General features: G+C 46.0%; 1 protein-coding gene across 14 annotated transcripts in view; it reads right to left on the reverse strand.

Moving 5' to 3' along the window:
- Positions 1 to 22,317, reverse strand: part of PPFIA1 (PTPRF interacting protein alpha 1) — a 540,698-nt gene that overhangs the window by 360,464 nt on the left and 157,917 nt on the right. For all 14 annotated transcript variants that reach the window (XM_069221888.1, XM_069221884.1, XM_069221890.1 and 11 more), the window contains exon 4: positions 13,818 to 13,982. In XM_069221888.1, the coding sequence (XP_069077989.1) occupies positions 13,818 to 13,982 (165 nt within the window). The remainder of the gene's footprint in view (positions 1 to 13,817; positions 13,983 to 22,317) is intronic.

Raw genomic sequence — 22,317 nt, forward strand, 5'->3', positions numbered from 1 at the left:
CGGAGGGCACAATGAGAGCCGAAGGAGGTCTGTGTACCACACCCTTCTCGGCCAATCAGGAACTATCAATATGACTTGGGCCTAGTCTTGTCAAATCTTCATGTGGGGGGGGGGGGGGGGGGGGGGTTAGTACGCTGGGTGCTCCAGCTCAACCAGTGAGCGGCAACAGGTCTAGCTGAAGCATTCCTCATAACTGAAACACGTGAAGAAACACTTCCGGATGAAGTCGCCACTCTTGATCGGCTGAAAAATGCCGACAGACTGTCCACACGTGCATTGAGAACGCCGGCTAAATGGTTTGCTACTATGCAAATCCGATGGTCCCGAGCCCAGGACCAGAGACATAGAACCTCTCTGCAGAGAAGATACGACCCTACTCCTCCCTGCTTGTTGATGTACCACATTGCGGTAGTGTTGTCTGTCAAGACTTGTACCGACTGACTATGAATGGAAGGGAGAAAGACTTTGAGAGGCCGCAACTCCAACATATTGATATGAAAGACCTGCTCTTCCAGAGACCAAAGACCCTTGATCTCCAGATCCCCAAGATGTGCTCCCCATTCTACAGTGGAAGCATTTGTTACGAATGTGGCCACCGGAGGTGGTAGGCAAAACGGTCTCCCTTGTGTTAGGTTTCTGTCCACAGACCACTATTATACATCCGTCGCAGTGCTCCTGGAGATCCTTATTGACTTGTTGATATCTTCGTTAAGTTGAAACCACTGCTTGCAGAGGCACCACTGGAGGGCCCTCGGGTGCCAGCGTGCATGAGGGACCAACAGAAGGCAGGATGCGAACAAACCGAGCAGACACAAGACCTTTAGAACTGCTCCAAGCGTTCCATTCTGAAACACTGGAATCATAGCCTGAATATCTTGAACCCTCTGTGGAGGAGGTTAGCCTAGATTCACTATGGTGTCCAGTACCGCTTCTATGAACAGGTTGCGCTGAGAGGGCTCCAGGTGAGATTTGGGCACACTGATGGAAAACCCCAGGTTGAACAACAGCTGCGTTATCAAATGGTGGTGATGCTGCACCAACTCAGGAGACCTGGCTTTGAGCAACCAATCATCCAGGTACAGAATACCAGTATTCCCACACCGCCTGAGAGGTGCAGATACCACTGCCATCACCTTTGTGAAGACTCGAGGTGCAGAAGTAAGACCAAACAGAAGGAGGACTGCAAACTAGTAATGTTGCAATCCTATCATGAACCTGCGATACTTCCTGTGCGACTGGAGGATGGGAATATGAAAATACACATCCCGCAAGTCTATGGAAACCATCCAGTCTTCTTTGTCGAGTGCAAAAAGCATCTGTGCTAGGGTCAGCATTCTGACTTTTTCGTGTTTGAGGAACCAACTCAAAATTCTCAGGTCTAGTACCGGCTGTAAACAACCATCCTATTCGGGGACCAGGAAATATCTTGAATAACATCCCCGATCCCTTTCCTGCTCCGGAACCAAATCAACTGCGTCCTTTAAAAGCAAATTTTGCACCTCCTGCTGTATGTTCTTGTAGGAAATGAATCAACCTCCATCACACGGGTAAAACATGCTTGTGAAGGATGGGAGAGCTAGGGTTGCTTCCCTGAATGGTTAGCAGAGGAGGATGAAATAGGGAATGAGGAATGCTGGTGGACTGTACCAAGTTGTTTAGCGCTCGCACGACCTCTGGAGGATCTATAGAGGGGAGTCGGCTGACTGCTGTTGTGGGAAGTGCTGCCTCCCACAAAAGGAGAAGCTCTAGCCAAACTCCCTAAACCTACACAGAGGTCTGTAGGCCGTGGAGTGTGTCTGAAGGCCTAAGGATTTTGCAGTGGCCTTGCTCTCCTTAAATCTCTTTAAGGAAGAATCTGCCTTGGCCCCAAACAACCCTCATCTATTGAAAGGAAGATCCATTAACAGGGATTGCACATCCAGAGAGAACCGCAATCCTCTCAGCCAGGCATGCTGCCTGTTGGCGATTGAAGCCCCCATGGTCCTGGCAACAGAGTCCACTGTATCAAGGCCTGATTTAATCACTTGCTTCGCTGCCGCCTGACTGTCCTGTAAGAGTTCTGCAAAATGACTCTGCACATCCTGCGGCAGTTTGCTGATGACTTCCTTGTCCGAATTCATCAACGCATGGATATATCAGCCCAATAGACAAGTGACATTCAGAGACTTCAATGTCAGGCTTTCTGAAGAACAAAAATCTTCTTTGCAGATTGCTCCATCTGCTTCGACCCCCTGTCGACAGGAGACGTGGGAAAAGAACCAGGTGAAAATCTCAAGGAACACAAAGCCTGTACCACCAGGCTTTCTGGCGTTGGATGCTAGCTTAAAAACTGAGCCTCTTCTCTGTGCCTCCCTATACCTCCTGGCATTGTATTTTGATACTACAGGAGTGCAAACAGGCTTCTTCCACAAATTTAAGACTGGTTCTGACAAAGCCTCATTGAATGGCAGTAGAGGCTCTGATGCAGCAGGGGAAGAATGAAGAACCTTAGTTAAAATATTTGACTTCAACTCAGTAGTGGGCACTGGCAAGTCCAGTAGTATGATACGAGGTAACCTCTGTAGGAGGTATGCCGCCAGGTGATAATAGTTACCACTCAGAAGAAGTGTCTAGCCCAGTTGCCCCTACAATGTCTTCAAACTCCTGGGAAGGCCCCGGAATCTCTCCTTCTTCTAGGTCCTGATATTGCTGGTCTCTAAATATTGTTGCTCCTTCAAGAGCCTCAAGGCTTCCCTCCTCGTTCTCAGCCTGGATTCCAATAGTAGCATCAAAAGAGAATGCACTGGTGTTGAAGATTATAGGGGGGCCGCTGAAGCCGGTGTCGGCGCCAGGACCTTATCCCAGGTAGGGGTATAGTGGCTCAACATCAGAGAGATCTCTCCGGTATTGGAATTGGCGCCGACAACTCCTGCACATCAGATGGCGATGGTGTTTTTCCTCAGTGCCTTTACAGGTCACGGATACAGAGCCCTAGGCATGAAAGGAGCCTGCATATACGGAACAGGGAGACCTCCCAGAGAAAAGGCCAACAGACCTGTGGGTCCCGCAGGCGCAGCAGAGGGGGGTCATTACTCTATTAAAAATGCTATACATAGCATATAAATAAATAAAATAAATGTAGGATCCGTCCCTGAGGCTGTAAAAGGTAGGAAATACAGGCTCCTGCTGAGGAGGCTGAACCTGACCCATCACCTGCTCTTCAATCTTTTGATCTGGTGACTTTACAGGAGAAGTAAGGAAATGCCTCCTTGGCATGGTTGCCCCCTGACTTTTTGCCTTTGCTGATGCTATGTTTACAATTGAAAGTGTGCTGAGGCCTGCTAACCAGGCCCCAGCACCAGTGTTCTTTCCCTAACCTGTACTTTTGTATCCACAATTGGCAGACCCTGGCATCCAGATAAGTCCCTTGTAACTGGTACTTCTAGTACCAAGGGCCCTGATGCCAAGGAAGGTCTCTAAGGGCTGCAGCATGTCTTATGCCACCCTGGAGACCTCTCACTCAGCACAGACACCCTGCTTGCCAGCTTGTGTGTGCTAGTGAGGACAAAACGAGTAAGTCGACATGGCACTCCCCTCAGGGTGCCATGCCAGCCTCTCACTGCCTATGCAGTATAGGTAAGACACCCCTCTAGCAGGCCGTACAGCCCTAAGGCAGGGTGCACTATACCATAGGTGAGGGTACCAGTGCATGAGCATGGTACCCCTACAGTGTCTAAACAAAACCTTAGACATTGTAAGTGCAGGGTAGCCATAAGAGTATATGGTCTGGGAGTTTGTCAAACACGAACTCCACAGCACCATAATGGCTACACTGAAAACTGGGAAGTTTGGTATCAAACTTCTCAGCACAATAAATGCACACTGATGCCAGTGTACATTTTATTGTAAAATACACCCCAGAGGGCACCTTAGAGGTGCCCCCTGAAACTTAACCGACTATCTGTGTAGGCTGACTAGTTTTAGCAGCCTGCCACAAACCGAGACATGTTGCTGGCCCCATGGGGAGAGTGCCTTTGTCACTCTGAGGCCAGTAACAAAGCCTGCACTGGGTGGAGATGCTAACACCTCCCCCAGGCAGGAATTGTCACACCTGGCGGTGAGCCTCAAAGGCTCACCTCCTTTGTGCCAACCCAGCAGGACACTCCAGCTAGTGGAGTTGCCCGCCCCCTCCGGCCAGGCCCCACTTTTGGCGGCAAGGCCGGAGAAAATAATGAGAAAAACAAGGAGGAGTCACTGGCCAGTCAGGACAGCCCCTAAGGTGTCCTGAGCTGAAGTGACTCTAACTTTTAGAAATCCTCCATCTTGCAGATGGAGGATTCCCCCAATAGGGTTAGGATCGTGACCCCCTCCCCTTGGGAGGAGGCACAAAGAGGGTGTACCCACCCTCAGGGCTAGTAGCCATTGGCTACTAACCCCCCAGACCTAAACACGCCCTTAAATTTAGTATTTAAGGGCTACCCTGAACCCTAGAAAATTAGATTCCTGCAACTACAAGAAGAAGGACTGCCCAGCTGAAAACCCCTGCAGCGGAAGACCAGAAGACGACAACTGCCTTGGCTCCAGAAACTCACCGGCCTGTCTCCTGCCTTCCAAAGATCCTGCTCCAGCGACGCCTTCCAAAGGGACCAGCGACCTCGACATCCTCTGAGGACTGCCCCTGCTTCGAAAAGACAAGAAACTCCCGAGGACAGCGGACCTGCTCCAAGAAAAGCTGCAACTTTGTTTCCAGCAGCTTTAAAGAACCCTGCAAGCTCCCCGCAAGAAGCGTGAGACTTGCAACACTGCACCCGGCGACCCCGACTCGGCTGGTGGCGATCCAACACCTCAGGAGGGACCCCAGGACTACTCTGATACTGTGAGTACCAAAACCTGTCCCCCCTGAGCCCCCACAGCGCCGCCTGCAGAGGGAATCCCGAGGCTTCCCCTGACCGCGACTCTTTGAACCTAAAGTCCCGACGCCTGGGAGAGACCCTGCACCCGCAGCCCCCAGGACCTGAAGGACCGGACTTTCACTGGAGAAGTGACCCCCAGGAGTCCCTCTCCCTTGCCCAAGTGGAGGTTTCCCCGAGGAATCCCCCCCTTGCCTGCCTGCAGCGCTGAAGAGATCCCGAGATCTCTCATAGACTAACATTGCGAACCCGACGCTTGTTTCTACACTGCACCCGGCCGCCCCCGCGCCGCTGAGGGTGAAATTTCTGTGTGGACTTGTGTCCCCCCCGGTGCCCTACAAAACCCCCCTGGTCTGCCCTCCGAAGACGCGGGTACTTACCTGCAAGCAGACCGGAACCGGGGCACCCCCTTCTCTCCATTCTAGCCTATGCGTTTTGGGCACCACTTTGAACTCTGCACCTGACCGGCCCTGAGCTGCTGGTGTGGTGACTTTGGGGTTGCTCTGAACCCCCAACGGTGGGCTACCTTGGACCAAGAACTAAGCCCTGTAAGTGTCTTACTTACCTGGTTAACCTAACAAATACTTACCTCCCCTAGGAACTGTGAAAATTGCACTGTGTCCACTTTTAAAACAGCTATTTGTGAATAACTTGAAAAGTATACATGCAATTTTGATGATTTGAAGTTCCTAAAGTACTTACCTGCAATACCTTTCGAATGAGATATTACATGTAAAATTTGAACCTGTGGTTCTTAAAATAAACTAAGAAAATATATTTTTCTATACAAAAACCTATTGGCTGGATTTGTCTCTGAGTGTGTGTACCTCATTTATTGTCTATGTGTATGTACAACAAATGCTTAACACTACTCCTTGGATAAGCCTACTGCTCGACCACACTACCACAAAATAGAGCATTAGTATTATCTCTTTTTGCCACTATCTTACCTCTAAGGGGAACCCTTGGACTCTGTGCATGCTACTCCTTACTTTGAAATAGCACATACAGAGCCAACTTCCTACAGGAGAGAACTGCGCCACTGGAGTCATAGGTGACGCAGAGATCTCCCTCCAAAGACTGCACTGGTGAAGCCTTGTCTGACTTCGGTGGGGGAGGATACAGAATGGGACTCACTACCCATGTCAAGCAGCGTCAGGACTTGGAAGCCAAGACAAAGATCGATGGCTGGCATCTGGAGATGAACAACGCTATGAACTATGGCGTCACCACTTCTTGTGCAGCTTCGAGGATATGCAGGAAGACGGCTCCTCTCGAGGCCTGGATCTAGGGCGGCCTCGCTTCTCCTTTTTAGCCTTCGCCAATAATAACTTCGCCTCTCTTCTACAGAGCCTTTGGATTCATGCTCAGATACAAAGAACATCCCCCAACGTTGTGACCCAAACTAAGGCACCAAAGGCAGTTTTCGTGCTGGTCCGTGACCAACATGTGACCTCCACACTCGCGACAACTTTGAAGCCCAACTTCTTCAGCAGACATTGTCGCACAACAAAACTTTGACAATGAAATTCCCTCATAACAGTGTAACCACACAGAGCTAGAAAAACTGCTGCGCGTCGAAAGCGTGGTAAAAAGGGAACTGCCGTTAGCACACCGGCAAGGACTTCTTATGGCTCCCATTATGTCAGACGTAGTTGCATGCAGAGTCATTCCAGTGTGATGTCCTCGTCGACGTGGAGAGCTAGAAAGAAAATTTTTACGTCCAATGCTGACACACTGGGAGTGTTCAAGAAGGTGCGGAATCCACAGGTAGGTGTATCCATCAGAAAATTATAATCCATTTTATAATGACAAAAACAAAACCAAGTGTGCTAAAGTTCAGGCGGCTCAACAGTGGATAAGAATAAAGAAACCAGAACATGCTCCATGAGAGAAAGTCAATTCTAAGAATCAAGGTAAGTTGTAGGTGGTTATTGGAGCACTGTGATACTGAGGGATGGAAGCACTGTGATACTGAGGGATGGAAGAGTATGTAATCTCAACCATATAGCTGTAGGATATTTTAATGCTGAGGTGAATGCAAAGCACAGGGTACTGATGGATTTGACTGCTTGTTTGAAGAATGTTCTGTCCCTTCTCGTCTAGTTCACCAAGTTAGCTAAATGGTTTGAAACGCGAGGCGTGTGGAAAGACAAAGTTCCACCACTACACAAAGTGATGCACAGATAAGTTTGTGTACTCAGGATTATCATGCCAGTGGTGTGGCTGAGGTGCCGTGGACTGGAAGATTCTTCCTCTACCCCTTCTAAGTAAATGGATATTGTTCAAGATCTTAAGATGGCATAATTAACTGGAAAACATAGGCGGAGCTCATCTTCATGGTTACACGTTTATGACACTGATGTAAAGGATTTTGGGGGGGGGGGGGGGTTAGTTGTATGAGTTGCAGGCAGTCAAGGTCTTGTAAGGAAGCATTGTAAACTCTTTGTTAACATTTTTTTTTAGGGGTAGGATGTGTAGTGTGGGTGATGTGATCAAATGTTAGTAATTCTGGATTCTAGTTTTGGATGACATGCGTTGCGAATAAAGCTCAAACGTATTCTTGTGCCGTAGATTTTTAAGTGTAATCACTACACATTCCGGAGTGTTCCTTTGATGATGTGAGCCTGGGTTTTGAGATCTAATGTGACGCCATTTATGGAATGGCCCTTGTAAGGGGGACACTGCCATTGCAACATGGGTGTCTCATACATAAACTGCTATATTACACAGCATAGGATTTTGAAACATTAGGAAATAACCCATTTGCTCGTGTTTTACTTAAATTCTCAGCTTTCCCTGAATTCACAAAGAATTCCAAGTATACATCTGAAAACGTGAGGCTTTTGCTTATGTAACCTGTAAACATTTACACTTATTGATGGGTAGTCGGTTTATAAGTCTGCATGCAGATTAAAAACACAAAAGTGTATTTGTCCTTTGAGAAGGAAGTCCCCTATATCTATATTCCTACAAATTGTTACAATGCTCCTTCTTTTTAGGGTGCGTCCTCACTCATGCATTTGGCAGGGGTAAATCCCCATCTGCATGCTTGGAGGGAACACATCTGTCAAATATTTGTGAATATCAACAACCTTGCCAGGATATGGGAGTTAAAACGCCCACAAAACTCCACATAAGCACTTTCATCCACATGGCAAATTCTCTCATTCGAAAGAGATTGACGTGTGAGTAAATCAATTTGCACGTGCACATTGACATTTTGTCTGTCAGACGTGTTCATAAATGATGCTATTAGAACACCTAAATGAAACTAAGGTGCACTGCTACTTTTGCGATACGGGCCACGAGGCACTAGTGCAAATCTCACAATGTAACTAACAATTAAAGTTATTCTAAGCATAGTTGTCTGGCAAATAGTTTCCTGGGAACAGTAACAGAAGAAAAAGTTACTTACCTTCAGAAACAATTTTTCTGGTAATTCTCCATCTACGTGCATATTCCTCACCTTTGAATTTCATCATGGCGTCAGAGTGGTCCAGAAACTTCACAATAGCTCTCCGGTGACGTTATCGGGGTGCAGGCCGCGTTCGACATCATTGGCCATATAGTACTAGAACCGGCGCCCTAACACCAGATCAACTCTTTTTTGCTGTGACTTCTGAGGAGCTGCTGAAATGACTGTTAGTTAAGCAGTGATGCAACACAAACACTAACTTGGAATCTTATTAGGAGGCACAGTAGGGTTCTCTACTAAAAAGATCGCTACCGAAGGTAAACTTTTTTTTCAGATGAATACTTCTACTTTCCAATTCCTCACCCATAACTAAACTCCCAAGCAATATTCGCTTTGGGTGGAAGGACTGTAAAACTAAATTAGGAAATTGTGTATGACAGGCGAACAAAATGACCATTTCTCCTCACATCCAAGCAATAGTGTACAGTCAAACTGTGGAGAGAGTACGGCACACCTGACTTACAGATGTCCACCACTGGATACCCTGCTAGCAACGGTTGTGGTGGAGGATTCTGCTCTGGTAGAATGTGCCCTGATAAGTTCAGGTGGATATTTCTTGGGTGACGCATAACAGAACCCAATACATAAAATGATCCAGCAACACTGGGTTAGCTTTTGCAGTTTTCCCTTTCTTACTGCCAGTGTAACCGATGAACAACTGGTTGTCTGTATTTGTACAGGTGATATAGATGCAGACTGCAAGCATCACATCATGTCTGTGAAGCTTCTCCTCTTCCTTGGTGGGGTGACATGGAGAGAAAAAGGATGGAATGGTCATAGACTGCCCCAGAAAGAAAGGAGGCACCACCTTTGGAAGGAAATCCACTTTAGTTCAACAGCAACTGGACTGGAAAGAAGCACATACAGAGGGGCGGACAGAAATAGGCTCCAGCTCGCTAATCCAGCAAGCTGAGGTAATGTCAATGTTGAAATCAGTTTTAAAAGTTTAAACTGACAACTATGCATGTGCTCAAACTGGATGCCTAAAAGAAATGTCAGAATCACATTAAGGTCCAACTGAGGCATTATAGAAGGAGTTCACGAATGACTACATGTCAGTACTTTCAGAAATCATACTACCACAGGTGACTTAAACAGGGAGGGCTGATCTGGAAAACTGATGATACTGGACAGTGTCAGGAGGTATCCCTGGATGGTATCCCTGGATGGTAGCAACTGCGCAGCCTTAATGTGCTAGGAACACTGCAAATTGTAGTACATTTGCAAGGGGCGCTTTTAAAGGGTTATTCGACCTCTAAGTGCACCAGGAAACAAACCTTTTCCATCTCCCCAGTAAAAAGATTTTGAAGAACAGTAACAAGCCTAAAGGACCACATCCACCACGTCCGGTAGTATCTGAAAGACACTCAGATTGTCCAGCCATACATGCATGAAGGTGTAGGCAGTAAAAATCAGGGTACAGGACCTGTCCCTTGATTGGGACAACAGGCCCACTCTGAGTGGAAGACGAAGAGGGGCCACAATCAACCGGTAAGTCAGAGGCAATAAGAATGACTTAGGCCATTTATGGTGAATCTTCTTCAGAATAAAGGGTATGAGTAAAATGTGTAGTTGACAGGAATCTTCTTTTCTGACTGCAATACATCTCTCAAAGCTCCTTGCAATAGATGTCGGAGGGCTCCAAACACTAGGCAGTGGACATTGTCCTGGGCTGCAAACGGGTCCTCATGAGATGTGCACCCTAAGGCAAAAGGGTTTTCATCACCTCAAGAGTGGAAATGCCACTCGGGGTAGGCAAGATGATGCAGGCTGAGTCTTTCGGCCCTGATATAGGCCATACTGATGCACCCAGGTTCAGAGTCTGTGCTTCTCAGAAGACAGCCCAGACCCCATCTATACTTGTTTGTCCAAGTACCATTTTGCGGTCATAGTGTTGGTCAAGACCCGTATCAACTGAACACAAAGTGCTAGAAGAAAAGTCTTGCAGCAGTCTGATACGCCTATTCTGCTCTTCTGAACACCAGATCAGGCCCCCAAATGCGCTCTCCAACCTAAGCAGGTAGCATTCACTCCAAATGTGGCCACCGCTGGCGGGGGAAGAGAATGGTCTTCCTAGTGGCAGTCATCTCAACTGCACCATCCCTGAAAATCAAAGAGATTCCTACAACTCCCCGATATTGGAACCACTGCCTGTGGAGTCTTCAGAGGCCAACAAACATGAGTGACCAGGTGGATGCAGGAAGCCAAAAGATCTGGCAAACTGACTGGGACTTGAGCCCCCGTCCGGACACCAGAATCATTTGTCGAATTTACCATATCCTCTGCGATGTAGTGAAAGCTCTGAGCAAGATAGTATTCAGTACTGTCCTTGTGGATAGGAGGCACTTTGAGGGCTTCAGGTGATATTTTGGGTGATTTATGGAATAACAGGAACCCGGTCATCTGCCGGTGATGGGGCACCATATTAGAAGATCTAGCCTTGAATGGGCATCCATCACCTTCATGAAGACTTGTAGTGCTGATGTCAATCCAAAAGGAAGCATGAAAGTGGTAAAGGGCAGACTCCATCACAAACCTCACGTCCTTCCGTAATATGAAAGTACACATCCTGCATGTGATAAGACATCATCCAGTGTTCAAGCTTGTGTACCAGTAAAAGTTTAGAGGTGACTGTAAAACAAAAAAAACTAATTTCCTCATGCAGGCCTATCTGATATGTTATGTAGCTTTGTAGAGTGCACTAATAACCCATGAGGGTATCCAGAGCTTGAGCAGGTGAGTGGGTGTATGGACCTCGCACAGTTACTCGAAGAGACAGCTCTTCAGCTTCTTGCCGAACTTGAGAGGAGGAGGCCGGATGGGCTGAGGGAGACCAGTCTATGTTTAGGGTACAATGTAAGAGAAGAAGCAACCTCCTGTTTTATTTTTGTATGTTGGGGGGGGGGGGGGAGAGATGCTGGTGCGAGCAAGATACAGCGTAGGTGATTAGTGAAAGTGTATGAGGCTGTTAAGGTATGCTGGTCCAAATTTATGTAGGGCACTGTATGTGAGAGTTAGGAGTTTGAATTGGCTGTGCTTGTGGAGAGCCAGTGGAGCTCCTTCAGGTGCCACGTGATTTGGATGCAGTGCAGGAGGTCCAGTATGAGTCTTATTGCGGCATTCTGGAGACTTTGTAGGAGTTGCTTGGAGATTCCGGCATACCATGGGCTGTCTTAGTCGAGCCTGCTTGTGATGAGTGCTTGGGTAAGTGTCTGGTGTTCTGTGGCAGCCATATGAATATTTTTCATAGCATGAATAGGATGTGAAAGCAGGATGTGCTCACTGCATTGACTTGTGATGTCATGGTGAGTTTGATGTCTAGGATGATCCCTCAGGTTTCTTGCATGGTCTGTTCCTCCTAGCATCAATGGCCAATAGGTGGAGGTCTTGTTTCTGAAGATCTGAACTTTCGTTTTCTCAGTTTGTTTTCATCCATTCTGCTACCACGGTTATGGAGTTGGTGAAGGTGGTTTTGGATGAGTTTGTCTTGTCCCTCAGGGAAAGGTTATGTTGAGTGTCAACAGCATATGAGATGATGGAGATGCCTTCGTATTGGATGATGTTGGCTAGGGTGGGACAGAGGGACAATCTCTGGGGGACTCTGGTGATCATTTCTTGGTCTCCAATGTGAAAGGTGGACTCTTAACTCTTTGGATTCTTCCCATGAGGAAGGAGCAAATCCAGTGGAGTGTGAGTCCTGGGATGCCTATGTCATGGAGTCTTCTGATCACAGTGTCGTGGGAGACTGTCTCGAAGAGCATGGACAAGTAGTGCAGGATAATCGGGATGCTGTCTGTGGCTTCAATGAGTGCTGTTTCGGAGCTGTGGTTCTTTCTGAAACGTGACCGGGTGTTGTCCAGTAGGAAGTGAAGCTTTTGTTGGGAGCGGCTGGTTGATGGCCTTCTCCTTTACTTTGTCTGGGTACGGGAGCAGGGATACTGGACGTGAGTTGTACAGATGGTTTGGGCCGTCTGATTTCTTTCCTTTTTTTTTCTTTTTTTGAGTCTCGTAGTGTCTGGTTTAATAGGAGTAACAGCTCTGAAAACAACTGTTTTATCTGGAGAATTTCCATGAGAATATTGGCCCTCTGCTCAACTGAAGGTAGAGCAAGATTAAGGATCTGCCCCCCCTTCCTAACAATCGAATGAAAGTCAGACATTCCTTGGGAAGCGTTTCCTAGTCTGGGGACAATGTCAAATGTCCAGAGAAAAACCACTAACTTCTTGGAGGGCTTCTACTTCTGAAAATGGCCCAGTCTCACCACTGTCATTTACCTGGGACTGACCATCTGAGTCCATGTTGATATAGTGATATAAAAATGTACTGGCTTTCCCCGTGAAGGGAAGAGTGCCTCCTTCGTTGATTTATGGATCTTAACTCTATACACGGACTTGGGTAAAGACTGAGGCACCACTGCCGACACAAGAGCTGCCTTAACATATTGAAGCTGGAGTAGTCTCCATAGCTGGACTGTGCTGGAACCAAGAGACAGATGCCAGTGTCAGGCCTGGCAGTCACGTCAGACCAAGGCTAGCATTGCCACAAATGCCAGTACAGACAGGTGGATGAGCAAATGCAAAAGAGTGGAATGGCACCGTTAAATACAGTATGGCATCAAGGGTCTCCCTGGAGTTATGATGTATGGGCCTGTAACCATCCCCATGGGACCACAGGTGCTCTACAAGGGCTGGCCCATGGATCAGTGTCTGTGCAAGGTACTTTAGTAAAAATGGATAACCGCACTGGTTGGGCAGCACCAGTATGGATAGCAGTGGGGTGAAGAAAGCGGTGCCACCTTAGGAAGCACAGACAATGACACCAGAGAAATCTCCAGTTATTCTGGCTCCAAAAAGAGGGCTGAGGTGGACATGGACTTACCTTGTCTATGAGATGAATGTGGTTTCTTTTTCTTGCCTTTCCTCTTTCTCCAAAGATCTAGTGAACTGTACCTCAACTCTCGAACGCAATCTCATCCTGCAGATCCCGCCGGCCTTCTTCAACGTGAGACACCAAAAGAATTGGTCCTACACTCTTTGATGGCCTTTAGGAGCGTTTGCTGACAGAGGTCACACGACGACATCATTCCTCACCCCGAGGCCCCAGACAGCTGTCACGTGGGTCTAATATGGACATCTGGCTATCACAAACAAGATTTGAAGCCAGACTTTTCAGAGGTGATATGTTCTCTACAGAAAATTTGAGAATGAAGCTCTGGATGCGTCGAAAGGTGACACTGCACATTTGACAGTGGACTGTTGCACTGGAGGAATTGCTCTAAATATCATGTGTTTTGGCTACATTTATTTTTACTGCCATGCTGTATATGTAGTATACACAGATAAAGTGTGCTTTGTATTACCAATTTAATTGCCCCTTAATTGATCCTTAACCAGTGCAACACCGATAGCAAAAGTACAAAAGCTCCAGCAAAAATGGACTAAGAACAGTACCTTTTCATCAAGAGCTTTGTGATGTTCAAATAGTGACTTCAGTGCTTTGAGGACTTCAACTTCACTGGACACTCCAGCTGGAGACTGTGCTTGTCTCTTCACCACTGTCATTCTCAGAGACCTCTCATGCCTTGACACAAGACATTCAAGATGCTCCAAAAGCAGCTGAAACAAAAAACAGAAGGTGAAGGACAATGTGCAAGATGATCTTTCAACCAGTACTAAATATTCTACTTTTCCACAACAAATGTTTAGTCTGTTACGTCTTCTCAATTGTCCCACATTTAATGTCCAACAATTCTTGGTATCAAAATTCTTTTGAAACGAAAACTAAAGTTATTAGTTAAGAAATGAGTTCCACTCCAATAATAAACACAGTCCTTCTCAGGATGAACGGCTCTAAAATAAATCTGTGCTTAAACCTCTGGTAGCTTGCACAAAAGCAGTCAGGTTTAACTCTGAGGTAATGTGTAAAGTATTTATGCCCCCACAGATACAACACAAGAAGAATCCCAAACCAGTTTAGAAATAGTAAAATGTAATAAATCAAATGATACCAAAATAAAAATGTAATCAGTAGAACCAAAGTTATGAATTTGTAATATTTTAGGTGAAAATTGTACCAAGAAGCACAATGTGCCAGTAGTGGTTTATCTAGCCACACTGTACTGGGTCAAAGTCACAAGTTAAGGCCAACCGTGATGGGGTGCAGATGGGATACATGGACCATGTTTGTCCTGGTGAAGCGTTTACCTTCTCCGAGTCCAAGTCCATGTGGAGCTCTGGGGAGGCGGGGACTGCAAGGAGATTGTTATTGGCGCAAGGAACAGGTCATCGCTGGAGCTTTGCATTAACATGAGACATGGGCGATGGCTGTGTGGAGCGAGAAGTCCGCTTCCGGTGCCAGAGAGCCTCAAATCTCTGGATTCTCTCCTGTAGCTTAGTTCTCACACAAGAGGGGAACACTTTAATGCACACCAAGGGTCAGAACTTGGGGGGGCTGGGGATGCACATATTGCAGACTGGTGTGGCCCCCTTTCTCTAACCTTGCCTGGCCTTCTCCCTTTCCTGGGTATAGCTCACTCTGTCTAGGGGGACAAAGGTAGGCCTAGGTGTGAGGTGCATTTGTCAGTGGAACAGCAAGCTGCGTTAGAGTTCAGAAAGAGGGTGTACACAGCCCTCACATTATTATCAACATTAAATTATAAGTGCAGAACTGTGTTTATTTATTTGAATTGTTTTATAAACATTTTGTATTGTACTTCAACAACAAATAAACAAGGCCCAAGAGCAAACACAAAGATTGAAATTTGGAGCATGGCACAGATACAGATCTAGATATAAGGGGTCTAGTTACAAATGGAAGGCAGCACAAAGTCAAGGCAAATTCATTGACATTATTTCATTATCTCAGTTGCAAGGGCTGAGCAAATTTTGTGCTGACATGTGACTAGCACTGCACAGATCCAAACAATGTGAAACAGATAGTCATCAGTGAAACTGCATATTGTACAGCTGAGATGTTCGGCCCTCCCTGTGTATTGAAGTTGTGTCAGTGAGTAATGTTGTCTAAGCAGCAGTAATATTTTCTAAGCAGGTATTTAAATTGGATGAGACAGACATGAAGAGCTAGCCAGTCGGGCCATCCATAGCTTCGACCCCATCCTCATCATTCACCTCACCTAGGCACCATTCCCATCGCTTTCTCAATTGTATCAATGAGCCAGGTTTATGCCATTTTTTCTATTTGGTAGCCCATTTTTCCTATTTGTGTGGCTTCACAGTTTGCAGTTAGCAACTGATGTGAAAACAGAAATCTTTAAATTTTTGCAAACCAGACACAATTCTTAATTCACCAGAGGGTCGTTTCTGTAGATCGCTCATGGTTTTCCCCAAGAAATTAACCCTTGAAATAAAAGAATTTAAAAAATAGAAAAAAAAGAAAAGAAATAGTTGACAATATATATATATATTTTTTTTTTTTTGCTCCAGTGGCATTAATACACCTTTACATTAGTCAGACTCTTCTGGTCGCAGGGATATATAGCTTTTGTTGCTTGCCCAAAAACACGCGATACCCAAGGGCAACAAATGAACTGCAGCTTATAAGAATATTTCATTGTGGTCAAAGTATGCTGCAATTTATACAGTAAAGTCTAATGAATGAAAAAATGAGTATGAAAGAAACCTATGCATTTTTTTAAACGTGCACAAGATACGGAGTGTGGTTGTTTGTCAAACTTTAAATTTGGGGTTACCCATTTTATGAGATTTGAAAGCATTTTGCAGAGTGTATTCATTTTTGCACACAGGCTTAAATTTGGAAGCAATAAATGGAGAGAAATCCAACTGATAGTAGCAAATGTTCTACTATTTTATGTCCCTACATTCCTCCGATAAAAAAGGTAACCCATTTGTGTGGCTGAGACTAGCATTTACAACTGGAACATTCTCAAAACGTGGCGTCGAGACAACACTTTTGTAAAAAAAAAAAAAAAAATTACTCCTTTGGACGATTTTCCTCACATTGTTGAGAGAAAGGTCCAGAAGCTGGGCATTATTCAAAAAAATCCATTCATCAGTTCCACACTTCTTCTCCAGACAAAATTGATATCTCAGTTTTTATTCATTCATTTTATTTTAGCTCTTTCTTATGGGCCTGAATTCCCCCCCCCCCCCCCCCCCCCCCCCATCATCTTCCTTCACTTTTTGGGGCTAGTCCATCCTTTAGGTTTGTTTTTTTCAATCCCCCTCCCCAACACCACTAACGGCCCCACCCCACATGCCCTTGACTTTTCCTTCTCATTTTGCCTGTTCTTTCCAGAGTTTCAATTTCTTCACTTCCCTATTTTAACCAAATTTTCATTTTTGTAGGTCTGTCTTATTTTTTACCATTTCAAATTTGTTGCTTGCAAACGTTTAGAGGTAAATTTAAGAAATAAAAATGTAAAAGGTTTGAGGCATTGTTAGTCTGGTGTATAGGCTATTACAGTAATCCCAGTGGGGGAGCATTACTTCATGGATAATCCTCTGTTCTGTTATGCACTCTATAGACCTTGGGTTATGTAGGCTGTCAATCGGTGGGATATATGTATTTCACCAGTCTTAAATGGATTATAGGCCCTACTGCCATGAAGCAGTATTACGAAGAAGTGAACGGGACAGCTAGTAGGCTTCTTTGGTGCAGTCACATTTTGTCAACTGCTGTAACTTGTGATTTCAGGTCTCGGTTTGCATTCCACAAACTCACAGGCTATGTGCTTTTGCTGTGATGGTTGTGCATTTGCCAAAGTTAGTAGCACATAGCACCAACGTTTTTATGATAAAGTCTTCAGCTTAGTACCAGAATTTCTCAGAAGATTTTTATATTACCGACCATGGGTCACTCATTTATATAGTTAAAGAACAAATTTAATTTGACGACAGGCTTATGAGCTCATTAACTCCTCTTCTGGTCAACCTTGTAAAGAAGGTAAAGTTAGAAGTAGTCTAGCCACAACCTTTCCCATCTAAACCGCCCATTTTGCCCCCTAGGGTTGTTCAATATGTACATGTAGCATGCTAGGCATCTGAATTCCTTCTTAGGATGACGAAACAAGCTCTGCTTCCAAGTGTTGTCCTATAAACTTTTTAAACAACTGTGAACCAATGGCTTTGATCACAATATGCCCCCTCAAACAGTGCCCCAAAGTTAAGTTCTATGGTTTCATATTAATCAGAGATGTGTAAACTACCTATAAAATCCTTGCTGGAGCTTACAGAGAACAGCAAAACTACAACCCAGAGACGGAAGGCCAATCCAGCAGCCTCGGTTCTTCATCCAAGCCTGATATTAGAACATCATATTGAAGTCAGAGTCTTATTCTGCAGGCAGACCTTACAACAGTACTGCAAATACTGATGTGATCACGGATGGACTGTGGCATGGAATATTTAGATATTTTTCTTGAGCCCTTATTGGTACTGCACAAGCCAGCGCTACCTGACTCAATAAAAAGTTTGCCTCAGTACGCCCACCTTGCGAACTATGCACCAGCTGACCTAACAAGCATGTCTTACGTATGCATTTACATGGTATTTGTATAATGTGAACATGTTCAAAAGGCAGACTGCTGTACTCGGGCCAAAATCAAGGATATAATCGCGAAGAGTGATTGGACGGATTGATGGGTTCTGAAAATGCGATTGGGGTGTTGCTTCATCATGATGTAGTGTTCTTTAAAGAGGCATCTTCACCATCTTTCCTAAGAGAGAGGCAGAATAGGCATGGTCCTGAATGATATTGGGGTGTTGTTCCAGGGCCCTGGTAAATAAATGGATGGATCTTTTTCTGCACCACGTCTGTCTGGCAGCAGCCTGGCTGTATGTACGTCGACAGACAGCAAGGGAGTGAGCCTTTTGGCACTATAGGGTAAGTGTTAGTCATGATGGCTTTGTAGGTGATGCAGTTGGTTTTGAAGATGGAGCGGGATGCCAAGGGAAGCCTTTGAATATCCTTCAAGGTGGGTGGTGCAGGAAGCTGGCCTGGTGTGTGGTGGACACCTATGGTGTTGGCACCTTATACTAGGTCCAGGTGACCCCTATTAGTTAAAGTAGGCAGTGACTAGGGAGCCAGGGCTCTCTAGAGGTAGCTGTGGCTGAGCAGCCAGGACTTATCTGGGAGACATGCAATGCTTATGCAATACCACAATAGCCACAAAGCAACTTGTTTAGGAGAATCACCAACAAGCATTGGCAAGTGCAAGAAGGAGCAAAAGAAGAGTTGCAAGGCCTAAGAGGACCAGCAAGTTCCAGAGGAATCGACCCTTGGAGGGCTTATGCTGGCTATCCGGAGAGACCGCATAAGCAGTTTCAGTCCCAACAGACAATCCACTTATGCCAGGCACATTAAATTGCTGTGAGGCCCAAACAGCACATCTGGAGGGGAGTCCCACGTCGCTAGAGCAGCAGAGAGGAGACTGTTCTTGGCAGGATGAAGTGTTGGAGGCCGGGTCTACTCAGAGCCTGAAGATCCCTTGGAGCAGGAGACAACATGCCTTGGTAGCTGCAAGAGTCACGGTGCACAGGGATACTGTCCTGCAAGGAGAGGCAAGGGCTCACCGTCGCTCAAGTTGGACACCGGGCAGAGAGGACCAAGGGGACCACTCCAACCCACCACCTGTAATGCAGGATCCATACAGTTTAAGAGGACAGCACATCCACGCAGCCGGACGTTGTTGCTGTAGGTGCCTGCAGATGCAGGGGAGTGACTCCTTCACTACAAAGGAGACTGCTTCTTGGTGCAGGCTGACGTCTCGCCGACCCCAAAGGATGCACAGCCAGGAAAATGTTGCAGTTGCTAGAAGGAGCCAGAGAAACAATGTTGCAAGGCGAGGTAGTCTCTGGAGTTGCAGTCTTGTCAGTTCCTGAAAAGTGCAGTTGCAGTTCCAGTGGCCAGAAATAGAAGTAAACAATGCAGAGGAGTCTTGCATGTTGAATCTGGAGACCCACCCACAAGGGAGTCCCTAAATAGCCCTAAAAGGGAGTTTGGTAACCTTGCAAGGTGACCATCTATCAGGGGAGGTCTCGGACGTCACCTGCCTGACTAGGCCACTCAGATGCTCCCAGGGGCCTCTGCACATCTTGGTGTCAAGATGGCAGAATCGAGTGGCCACCTGGAGGCGCTCTGGGCACCACCCCTGGGATGGTGATTGACAGAGAAGTGGTCACTCCACTTTCCTTTGCCTAGTTTTGCACCAGAGCAGGAATCAGGAGCCCCTGGACTGGTGCAAACTGGTTTATGCAAGGAGGACACTAAATGTTCCCTTCAAAGCAAACCGGTGGCATGGGGAGGCTACCCCCCCCCAAGCCATGTAACACCCATTTCAAAGGAAGAGGGTGTTGCCTTCCACTCCCACAGGAAATACTTTGTTCTGTCTTTCCATGCTTAGGCTGGTCAAGGAGCAGGAGGGCAGAAACCTGGCTGAAGGGTGGCAGCAGCGTGGGCTGTCCGGAAAACCCTAGAAGACTAGTAGAAGCAATACTGTGGGGTCCTATACGGAGCCCTCAGAGTGCATACAACCAATATTGGCAAGGTTATTGGAGTATGATACAAAACATGCCCAGGTTCAAAGTTACCATTATGTAGCTGGACGATGTTGTCTCCTGCTCCAAGGGATCTTCAGGCTCTGAGTAGACCCGGCCTCCAACACTTCAACCTGTGTCCAGTACCTGGGTAAAATGACTTCCCCGCACTTAAGAAGTCCAGTGCAATGGGGCTGGAGTTTGTAGGGTCACCTCTGCAGAGGTGCTCACACACCCAGGGACTTGTCCTCTGGGCTAGGAGGGCCTACCAAAGGGGTGAGTTACAGTGACCTGTGGTGAAAGGGTGTAGGCACCTTTTCATGCAGGCTGCAATGGCAGGCCTGTAGACACATTTTGCATGGGCTCCAATGGGTGGCACAATACATACTTCAGCCCATGGGGGACCCCCTGGTGTCCCAATGCCTTGGGTACTTAAGTACCGTATACTAGGGACTTATAAGGGGCCACCAGTATACCAATTGTGGCGTGCACAGAAGTCCTAGGCAACCAAATTTAGATGGGGAGAGCACAAGCACTGGGGTCCTGGTTAGTAGCATCCCAGTGAAAACTGTCTAGGCACACTGTTAGTCAAAAAGCGGGGGTAACCATGTCAAAAAGAGGGTACTTTCCTAGAGGGGGTACTAGATTATATTTCTTCAGGCCTTTGTTAATGCATGCATGATTCTATGAATGGACCAGTGTAGCGCCTTGGAGAGACCACGGAGAAGTGCACTGACACCATCCAGATGAGGGAATACAAGTGCTTGAATGATAGTTTCTAAATTCACTTTCTCAGAGGAACGTTTTTACTTTCCTTAGTAAACAAAGCTAGGCACCACTTGTAAGGCAGTAACACTTGGTACAGCATTTTACATTTACTAGAAGATGAGCAAGCACTGGAAAAGCCAATGGGTCTTGCCTTAGCACGACCTATTGGCTTTGCCAATGTTTTTAGCAGTGTTGCAAATGGCTTAAAGTAAAGATTTTAAAAAAAACTTCATGACCCAGCCAGCGTTGGCAGCGTTATAGCAGATTTTTTTTTTACTTGCAGCTATGCTGAACTTAAGCCAGCGCTGCTGTATAACCTGTACAATAACCTCCCTGTAGATCTATAGTCTGGGGGCTGCAAGCGCACTCCTGAGCTTTGCACGCGGACCCCTGTTCAAAAGGGGAAAGCATTTATTTATAAGTTAATTGACGTGAAAAAATTCAAGTAATTAGAGTATCCTGCACAGTTAACTTTTGGGCCACCTTCATTTTTAAAGATATTCTGCAACAAACTTGTTAAGTATGAAAACGACTCTTCAAAGATTCAAAAAAAGTATTTTATTCACATGCAGAACTGTTTCACCTTATTATCAGTTCATCAAACTAAATCAGTGATTTTTTTTTTATTTTTTTTTTAAGGAATAGTTTTCAAACATGAATTCTGAAAGGTTCATGCTTCCACCCACCCACCACTAAGAGGCAAGTCAGTTATGTGCAGCCTTTGGATCGCCTGGGATGCTGTTCTACTTGCATAACATTTTGGTAAAATCAATGTTGGAGAACTTTTCATACAGCACACATCCAGAAGGTAAGTATGTCAAGAACGTATTATATGTGATAATAAAGAACAAGCACTGGCAACATGTTGCAAATGCTATAATAAAGATGTTAAATAATGGAAAGGGCTGCCGACTAGGGGGAATGGGTTAGAGTCTTGGCATTGGCTCAACATCATGTGATCCCGGCCATATCGCGTAATCTCCTCAGTGCCATAAAAAAAAAAAAAGTGTCTTTGTGCCATTTAACCAGTGCTCTTATAAAGCTCTGAAATACTCTATAGAACTTTTAAGTGCTTCCTATAAAGCTTTTATAGCCTGTACTGTAAATATGTGATCCGTCCACTTTTAAGATGCTAGTGTCCTAGATGAAGAGAAGGAAGGATGCATGTGAGGGTAGAGAGGAAGGGTGAGGAAGTGGCGCCCTCACCACAAGGAGCACTGGGATGGCAGGCGGTCGCTAGGGAGCAGGGAGATATCATTCGTAACTGGTTCAGAGTTGGGGTAGTAGCAAAATATAGCAGTAATCACTGTTCAGTGGCTTTCCTTCACATTTTGGCCCCTGTGCCAGTGCATCGGTTTCACCATTCAAATCATGGCCCTAGTGCCTGCAAGCAAACTGCACTTGTGACTGCTTGTTTAGTAGTAAAATACAGCATGAATTGGTGTTCAGTTGATTTCCTAGACATTATGGCCCCCTGTGCCACTGCACCATTCGAATGATGGCCTTAGTGCCTGCATGGTAACTGCACTTGTGCCTGCTTGATTACTAGTAAAATACAGCAATAATCTGTGTTCAGTGGGTTACCTAGAGCTTCTGGCCCCTGTGCCACTGCACCACCTAAATCATGACCTTAGTGTCTGCAAGACTACTGCAGTTGTGACTGCTTGAT

Source organism: Pleurodeles waltl, chromosome 3_1 (assembly GCF_031143425.1).
Source record: "Pleurodeles waltl isolate 20211129_DDA chromosome 3_1, aPleWal1.hap1.20221129, whole genome shotgun sequence".
Lineage (NCBI taxonomy): Eukaryota > Metazoa > Chordata > Amphibia > Caudata > Salamandridae > Pleurodeles > Pleurodeles waltl.